Source organism: Antrostomus carolinensis, unplaced genomic scaffold (assembly GCF_000700745.2).
Source record: "Antrostomus carolinensis isolate BGI_N321 unplaced genomic scaffold, ASM70074v2 scaffold2783, whole genome shotgun sequence".
In the NCBI taxonomy this organism is placed as follows: Eukaryota; Metazoa; Chordata; class Aves; order Caprimulgiformes; family Caprimulgidae; genus Antrostomus; species Antrostomus carolinensis.
In genome coordinates this window covers 56,206-65,440 of record NW_010304316.1, presented here as the reverse complement: position 1 = coordinate 65,440, position 9,235 = coordinate 56,206, and the positions used below count along the sequence as shown (strand labels likewise).

Here is a 9,235-nt window from a genome sequence, read left to right as displayed (position 1 = left end):
ACCATCACATCCTGAAGTCAGCCATGTGTGCTGAGGCCATCATTGCTGGTCTGACGATGGAGACTCTGGAAGGAACAACCTTGGATGTGGGCTGCAGTGGGGAAGAGCTGACCCTCAACGGGAAGCCCATCATTGCCAACAAAGATGTCTTGGCAACCAATGGTGTTGTACATTTTGTTAATGAGCTGCTGATCCCAGACTCAGGTACTAGTGTCTCATTGTTTCTTTCTTTCTGTTGCCTTTCTTTCATCTATTTTGCCAAGGAAATACTGGATTTAGAGGGTGCACATATTTTGTTGTGATGGGTAGATGGCATTTAACGCAAGGTTCCGATGTGTTGCTTTTCTTTTCAGCTAAGACCCTGTTTGAGTTGGCACAAGAATCTGAAGTTTCCAAGTCTATGGACCTTTTCAGACAAGCTGGTCTCAGTTCTCATCTAACTGGCAGTGAGCAAGTGACCCTCCTTGCGCCAGTGAATGAGGTGTTCAAAGGTAAACTGAGAAGTAAATCCCTTTCTTCCATCAGTTTGGGCCACAGATCTCCTTCAGACAGTCTTCAGCCAAGTTTCAGTGCACGAGTAGGCAAATCCCACCTCAAATACTCAGCTATAGGCAGTGGCACCTAGCTTTAAAATTAAAAACTGGTGTGGTTAATACTCTATATTTGGACTTTTTTAATGTCTTATTGGTCATTTTAAGTGAATCACTGGTTCTTTCCATACTTTTTGCTGCAGATGGACTCCCCGTTGTTGATAACAACATGAAAAACTTACTTCTGAACCACATTGTTAGAGACCAGCTGTCCTCTAAATATCTTTACCATGGGCAGAAACTACCGACTCTGGGTGACAAGGAGCTGAGAGTTTTTGTGTACCGCAATGTAAGTTCCTGCTGTGTGCAGTGCTGCCTTATAGAATCATAGAATGGTTTGGATTGGAAGAGACCTTAAAGCTCATCCAGTCCCAACCCCTCTGCCATCAGCAGGGACACCTTCCACTAGACCAGGTTGCTCAAAGCCTCATCCAGCCTGGCCTTCAACACTTCCAGGGAGGAGGCATATACAACTTCCTTGGGCAACCTTATGATGTTATGATGTGGCCATTGTGTAAAAAGTGTTAGTGAACACCGTGGGAAGTATAAAAAAACCTGTCTTTCGAAGCATATGTTAATAATGTCTTCTTTTTTTTTCTGCCATTTTGTTTGCAGAACCTTTGCATTGAAAATGCCTGCATTGCTGCCCATGACAAGAGAGGAAGGTTTGGGACCCTGTTTAGCATGGACAAAATGTTGACTCCACCATCTGGCTCAGTGATGGATGTTCTCAAGGCAGACCATCGTTTCAGGTGACCTTTCTGCTCTTCCTAAGGGCTAGTTAGGAGCAGAAGAGCTGCCAAAGCAGTTTCTATTTGTTATGGGTTGTAGTCATGACTATATATATATATATATTTTTAACATAAAGAAAGCATCCAAAACCACGGTCTCATCCTTAAATTATAGGGAGTGAGACTTCAAATAACCCTTCAGTGAACTCTGAGGCAAGAGTGTGTGGTCCCCCTTAATACAGTAAGAAGCTGGCTTCAAAGCCATCTCTGCCCATCAGAGCCACTGTGGCCAGGCCTCTCTGTCTCCTCACTACCATCTGATCCCCAAGGATTCAGCATTCTCAGGTTGCATTATCATTTCTCAGATGTTCTGGTTGGACCTCATTGGCCCATTTCCTACCTAATCAACTTTTTGGTTAATTGATTTGCTGGACCCCAGCAGAATTTTGCAATTGTAACTTCACATCTCTCTTTTGAACACAACGTGCAATTGCCCAAAGACTAACAGAAGTAGCTTATGGCGAAGTGTTTTATGGATGTTTGTCTTGCAGTACGTTGGTGGCTGCAATCCAGTCTGCGGGTCTAACGGAGAACTTGAACAGGCCAGGTACCTTCACAGTGTTTGCTCCAACAAATGAAGCTTTCCGAGCCATGCCCCAAGGGGAACTGAACAAACTAATGGGTGAGCTTTTGTAGAGCATTTGTAGAGCATTTAGATGAACAGCATATTACTGGCACGATGTGGGAGGAACGGCTAAGTTTCTCTGCCATATCTCATTCTTTGACCCTGTCTGTTGGAAGCATGGGCTTCCTACACAACTGGTTTGGATAAGCCCTATCTAGCAGAAGGCTGAGGATGCCAGAGTGGCACTGAACTCTCACACAAAACATGGGCATTGGTTTATCCTTTCCTTATGCTAGGAAGACATGTTTGTAGGTAAGTGCTACAAACTTACTATGACTTCAATTTGGCTGTGCTGGCAGGTGTAAGCAAGATAACTCTAAGGTGTTTCTAGAGGAACTGGTGAGATCTCTTCCTTTCTCAAGGATGAAAGAAGTGAGAATGTGGCTGTTGACCACATAGGATCTGGGTGTTTAAATTAAGTTTTACAAATAGAAAACCTGGTCCACATTCAGCCTGAAATTACACTGTATGAAATTTAAGTAGTGAAAGGATGGAGCTGTTGCTCCATTTATGTGACAAAGCAAAAAGTCCAGTCTGATCCTGAGAAGACAACAAATATTCCAGCCTAGCACAGACGAGGACCAACATCCTGAAAAGCACAGGCGTGCTGGCTAGGTGTGGAGAAAAGCATGGGAATGTTTAATAACGTTCTTCTGGATAAGCAACACCATCTTTTATTTTGTTCATACTGAAAACCGGCTGTGGTTGGAAACAATGTCAGGTATTTGAGTCTCGTCATTAAAGCCCAACCAAACATTGACATCATAATTTGGGAAGCATCTGCCCTGGTAGTTGGTTATCCTTTTAAGTGCAGGGATGAGGAACTGGCAATATCAGACTGCACATCCAGTCTAGTGCTCCATGTATAAATATTTCAGAACTGTTTTGCAGCTATTGTAAACGGCTGCAGGAATGAAGTATCCCAGATGCAGACACTTCAGATGTTCTTCTTTTATTTTTTCACGCAAATATTTAGCTTACGCTTCTGATGAAGAAGTGAATCATGCTGGTGAGGACATGCAGTGTGATCTGTGGCCACCCTAGAAAACTTGGAATGGAAAAAAGCTCATAGTGTGTTCAGATATGGGCAGTGAAACAAAAAGTCCCCCTTGCTGAAGGAGCTGCTCTGGTTCCGTAGGTGATGGTCATCTCTTGCTCTAGCTGTTCTCCATCGCCTGTCTGTGGGTTTTGTCAGCAACACTGCATCCTCTAAAGGAGAAGATAGAGGGTGGCTGCTGGCCCGTGCTGAGCATGTCAGTGTCTCTTCTGGAAAACAGATGGTGATGGGGAAGTATCTTATCTTCCTAAAAACTGTTTCAAAGTGCAGCTAGATGAGTAGAGCCTCAGTGGGGTGGGGATCAGGCCAGTAATCTGTGAGCCACTGCTGATGTTTCTCCTGCACTTTTCCCCTTCCTACCCAGTTTCAGCCATGGAGATAGTTGCCAAGTGACACTGGTGTTGGCAAAAGTATTGACATTTGCAAATACCAGAGTGCTCTGTCTGTTGCCTTATTTCACACAGACCTTTTTCCTCCCTGCCAGACATCCTTGGGAAGTGAAAGCAGCAGCAGAAGTAGGTTCATGTTGGGCACAGTGAGAGAATGAGGGACTGAAAAAACAAGATATAGTTGTTTCATGTATAGGGCAGGTTTGGTACGTACCAAGGTGGGACATTGGGAGAGTGTCCTTCTGGATTCACTGGGATTCTGACCTGCCGGGGCAGAAGTGGCCTCAATGTCCTAACCAGCTCCAACCAAGGTCCTTCTGCCTGGTATTTTCAATTTTACATTGTTTCCTTGCACTTTCAGGAAATTATGGTATTTTCCATGTGATCTCATTCCAGCACATGGAATATGGGAAGCCAGCACTGATGCTGTTTTGCAAACGTAAATGTTTTCTTCCCCCAGGTAATGCCAAGGAGCTTGCCAACATCCTCAAGTTCCACGTGGCTGATGAGATCCTGGTGAGCGGAGCAGTCGGTGCCCTTGTGAGGCTGAAGTCCATGCAAGGAGATAAACTGGAAGTCAGCATGGTGAGTCACCTCGGATGGGGTGTCATGGTTAGCAGGGCTGTGGTCTGTGTTTAGCTGTCCATGTTGAGGACCAAACTAAGTCTCTGCTCATTTGATGGTGTGGGAACCTCTTCTAAATGTGTGCACAGCAAGCAGCATTTTCCAGGCTGTAGTGAAGGGACTGTTGCCATGTGTTCTATTCAACAAGCTGGCAGTCAAATGTGGTTTGCTTCAGCTTTCTCCCCAGAAGACCGATGGTAAATGATTTCCAGGAGCTGTTATAAATTTAACCCTGAGTCATGGAGGAAAAAGCATAAATAAATGAGACGAATAGCTTGTTCAGCTAACACATCTTCTTTTTTAGTGTAACAAAAATGATCTCTGCATGGGTTCCCTTAACGCAGCAGGATGTATTTAGATGTGTCGTTTGATTTCACAAATTCTGCACTACATCAAGAAAATGTACAATCCTTTATTGGTGAAAAAAAATATATATTTCAGAAAATAAATAACCATGACTCACTCTGTGCATAAGGAAGAAAGTGCAGAACAAAAATGGAAAGGCAAATATTTCCAAGGGTATTGAGTGGGCCAACTTGGGTGCTAGACCCTTCCTGTGTCCAGTCCTGGTCTGCCCTCTCCTGATGCCATCTCCACAGCCATCCCTCTTGGTCCCAGTAGCAGCGTCTGCTGCCACAGGGAGCTTGTAGATATGATCTGCTGCCACGGGACAGCATTCCCAGCCAGCACACCGAGAAGGTCCGTGCTCCAAAGCCTGCCAGCTGCTCCAGGACATGCTGCTCAGCCTATAATTTGTTTGTATAGTCTCCTTAATTGGCAAGAGGAATGAAAACGCCTACAGCCATCCAGTAAATGAATGAATGCAAAGTGAGGGCTTTCTTAATAACATTGGAAACCGCTGATGACAAAAGTTTCTCATTTTCTACTTTTTCTGTTTGTTTTTGGTTTTTTTTTTTCCCCTTTTCCTGAACAGAAAAACAACGTAATACATATCAACAAGGAGCCTGTTGCTGAAAGTGATATCATGGCCACAAATGGTGTGATTTATGCAGTGAACTCTGTCTTACAGCCTCAGGGTAGGTCCATGGTTAGAAATATCTAGAGCTGGACTGGTATAGCAGAGCTGCTTTGGGACAGAGAGGTGACACATGGCAATTGCTTCAGTTTATTGAGGAGGATTAGAAAGATGGGGACAAACTTTATAGTAGGGTCTTTAGTGACAGGACAAGGGATGCTGCTTTTAAACTAAAAGAGAGGAGATTTAGACTAGATGTAAGGAAGAAATTTTTTACACTGAGGGTGGTGAAACCCTGGCCCAGGTTGCCCAGAGAAGTGGTAGAGGCCCCATCCCTGGAAACATTCAAGGTCAGGTTGGAGGGGGCTCTGAGCAACCTGATCGGGTTGAAGATGTCCCTGCTCACTGCAGGGGGGTTGGACTAGATGACCTTGAAAGGTCCTTTCCAACCCAAACCATCCTATGATTCTATGATTAGTCTGTTATGGGATTTTCAACACATCCTCCAATATATTGTAAGGAAGTAACCTGTGTGCTTTGAAGAGTATTTCAATGCTGTCTGTGTCCCATCCTTAGCTTCAAGGCCTCAAGAAAGAGGTGATGAGCCTGCAGATCCCGCATTAGAAATCTTCAAACAGGCGTCGGCATTATCCAAGGTAAAAGACAAAAAAATCTCTCACTGTAGAACTACTGAAATTACATTTTGGTAATGATGATTGGAAGATAATGTAATGTCATATTCAGATTTTGACTTCCAAAGAGAGTGAATGTACGTGTTTCACAGGAATGACCAATCCTCTCTTCTTCCATGATTTAATTATCTAAGAAACAATACATTTTACAACATGAAGCCTACAGTTTGCAGCACACTGTGAATATAACCTTGGCACGGTGCTATGCATATCAACCTCCAGTAATGTACGTGGTTTTAAGGAGTACCCATCTATAGCTTTTGGAGACTGGGATAAATATATTGACAAGCAAACTGTTCACATAGCTGTCAGAAATCTGTTGTATTTATGCAAATCTCATATTTTCTTTCCATGCAGGTTTCTCAGAGGAATCCGCGACTAGGTAAAACTCCTTCTCTAGCTTATTTCTAATTTTCATCATATATCCCTGTCCCTTAAAGAAAGGTTTATTCTGTTGTCTTGCTGCAAGCAAGATGTAGCATCACTGAGAGGGGAGGGGACAGGGTGTTGCTGTGTGTCTGTCCCACCCAACTTGGTCTTCTCCTTGCAGCACCCGTCTACTCCCGGTTACTAGCGAGGATGAAGGAGAACTCAGGTGGATTCTGAAACGCGTCATGAGCAACCGCAGTCAGAGCCTCCATCCCATCTGCTCTGGCTGACAGCTAAAGAGAAGGACAGAATTGTTATTAAAAACCAAATATCACCCTTAAATTTATTTTTGTTTCCAATGAAATGGATAGGAAAAAATGAAAAGCCATATATATATGTATATATTTTAAGACTGTTTTTATTTGGTTTTGACCTTAAAGTTCCCACACTGAGGATAGGTTTGGTTTTGGGGGTTTTGTTTTTTTTTGTTTTTTGGGGTTTTTTTTTACAAAGTAGTCACTAATTTGCAATTTTTAACATACCCAGTTTTGGGCTTGATATGTACATAAAAGGGCAGGTGCTTAATTCCTCACCTTGGTGCTGTCTCACTGGAGGAGACCAAAAGGGGCTGAATCCTGAATTGAAGCCCCTTTTCCAGGCTGCCCGTGGTACCCACTGGCACTGCAAACTCCAGGCTCCCAAAGTGGGAAGCCAGGTACGATCCCACTGAAAACCCTCTCCAAACCAGTGCCAGAATTGGGAAATTTTGGCCAGAACGACTTGGAATTGTGTATTTTCAGCTTTCTGAGCAAATATACAGCACCCAATACAGCAATTGCTTTGGAAGAAGTAAATTTATTGAATTAATTAACCATTACTCCATTTTTTTCTTTTTTTAAAAAATAAGCATGTGTTTCCTTTTTCCCCCATGTTTTAAAAGTCTTCCATGAAATTCTGAATTGAAGGCTTTTAACAAGAGCCTCTCTATTGAAATTAAGGAAACTGCATAATTATAAGCTATGGTTTGAACTGTTCTTTTTTGGGGTTTTTTTGTTTGTTTTTGTTTTTGTTTTTTTTTTTAAATTGGGTTTTGATTATGCCTATGGGTTTTAACTGTGCTGCATTTTGTTCACAAGATTGAAATGAGAGTTCTCCCTGGCTGAAGCCTTCCAGTAAATGATTCATTTTTAATAATGGTTGGGTTTTTTTTATAAAAATTAAAAATAAAATCAAAAATATAAATATGACAAGTGATAGTAGTGATTGTTTGGTTTTTCTGCATGGTTTGTATTGCCTGATGGCACAGTGTGACCACCTGAGCAGTGGGAAGGACAGGTCAGATGTGGTTGGATTGGTATTTACAACTATTAGTAGTTACTAGAGTGGAATGGCAAAGCATTTCTCCTCTCTGCTCCTGGCCTGTCATCATTTTTTGGTGCTACTTTCATGAGTAGTTGATGTTTTGCACTTCAAGGAGCACAGGGCAGCTGTGTGCATCTCTCCTGCTGGAAGCTCAGCACTGTCTGCCCTGATGCTGCCAGCACTGGTTCACCCCATCAGGGCTTTATTTTCACTCCCTGGCCAGTTCTTACCTTGGTGAAACCCAGGATTATAAAGGGAAAAAAACAAACAAAAAGGAGTATCAAGTGCAGAATACAAAACCCAGTTCTTACCTTGGTGAAACCCAGGATTATGAAGGGAAAAACAAACAAACAAACAAAAAAAGGAGTATCAAGTGCAGAATACAAAAATTCCAGATTGTTTTGTTTGCTGTGGCTGAGAAACACGCTGGTAGTTTTTCTTCTGTTAAAAACCCAACTTGAAATCCCATCTGCTGTGAGCCATCTGCATAATGCAAACGTGTGAAAAATAATCAAGCTCTTCTTTTATTTCCCTTCCCCAACCTCTCATCTCATCTTTTTATTTTTCTGGCATGATGCAGTCCTGTTATTTGAGGCTGGAGTGGGGATGGGGAACCCTTTGAGCCACCTATTCCCAGCAACCCAAGGAAGAAGAGTCGTATCAGGGGACTGGCTGCTGGGGGAGGATCAGCTTTTTGTAATTAGAATAATTAATTACTTACTCCTACAAAAGCCTGAGAGAGAGGGAAATCCACCTTGTGTCTTGCTCAGGAGTAGCACATGCAATTGCAAGGGCAGGGTCTTGCCTTTTTTTTATTTGCTTAGGTTTTTTGTTTGTTTTTGTTTTCTTTTTTTTTCTTCCTCTCCTTTATGACTAAGTCCTTCACAACTTGGAAAGGTGAGAAGTAGATCTGACCCTTATCTAGGTGAGTGCCCCTCTGCTACCTTTTTGATGTCTGAATGAGTGACTAATTAAGTGTTTCTTTGCAAAATGAAAGTACCTGAGTAGATGGGAGTAGGAGAAGCTTTGCTTTGACATGCTTTGTAACTACAAAGTCCCATCTGCTGAGAGTGGTTTCCGTCTCCTCCTGGGATTACAGCCCTGGCTTTCCACTGCTGGCTTTATGGGCAGGCGTTGGGGCTGGTGGTGATGCACTAATAGTCTCCTTCATGTTTTGTGTATGGCCTGACTTTGCTAGGCTTGCTTTGAAGTGGACACCAGGTTTATGAGTCCCAGCAAAGTTTATAGTAGATAGAGGAGTGTTGTCCTTTCAGTCCAGTTCTCTTTTTGCTCTCTCCCATTGCTTATCCTCTCTGGCCCTCTGGCAGTCCTCCTTCTCTTGCTCCTCTTGCTGCCTGTTCCATCCACATAGCTGCTGTGGGGTGCCAGCAGCAGCTCCTCGTGGTCCTGAGGGTGTGGGGCTGGTGTCCCTGTTGTGTTGCCTCTATAATTTCCTTGGGATCCACATCCTGGGAAGCCATTCTGGGACACCTTCCCACAGGCTTTGTGCTTGGAAGCCTCCTGGGGCTTTGGTGTTTTCAGATGACAGTTCATGCTGGTGGAAACTCTTGAGATTACTTAATTCCTTACATTTCCCTGCTCCAAGTTGGTTTCTCACCCCACTGTGCTCAGGGAGGGTTACCCAGATGGCCCAAATCAACAGCAATGGTTGAGCTGCTTTAGCTGATCATCAGGGACTGCGTCTCTCACTTTGATTCAGTGACACTTCGGGGATGTTCTCCCCTAAGGATGTTCATCCT

At 43.3% G+C, this 9,235-nt stretch overlaps 1 protein-coding gene across 1 annotated transcript in view; it reads left to right on the top strand.

Annotated features, from left to right (window-relative positions):
- TGFBI (transforming growth factor beta induced) overlaps positions 1 to 6,350 on the top strand; it is a gene marked incomplete at its 5' end in the record, with an annotated part of 18,187 nt that extends 11,837 nt beyond the window's left edge. The window contains 10 exons of the mRNA XM_029084116.1: positions 1 to 204; positions 354 to 491; positions 734 to 879; positions 1,206 to 1,342; positions 1,873 to 2,003; positions 3,913 to 4,037; positions 5,011 to 5,113; positions 5,629 to 5,708; positions 6,102 to 6,126; positions 6,295 to 6,350. Coding sequence (XP_028939949.1) covers positions 1 to 204; positions 354 to 491; positions 734 to 879; positions 1,206 to 1,342; positions 1,873 to 2,003; positions 3,913 to 4,037; positions 5,011 to 5,113; positions 5,629 to 5,708; positions 6,102 to 6,126; positions 6,295 to 6,350 — 1,145 coding nt within the window. The remainder of the gene's footprint in view (positions 205 to 353; positions 492 to 733; positions 880 to 1,205; positions 1,343 to 1,872; positions 2,004 to 3,912; positions 4,038 to 5,010; positions 5,114 to 5,628; positions 5,709 to 6,101; positions 6,127 to 6,294) is intronic.
- Positions 6,351 to 9,235: the final 2,885 nt, after the last annotated feature.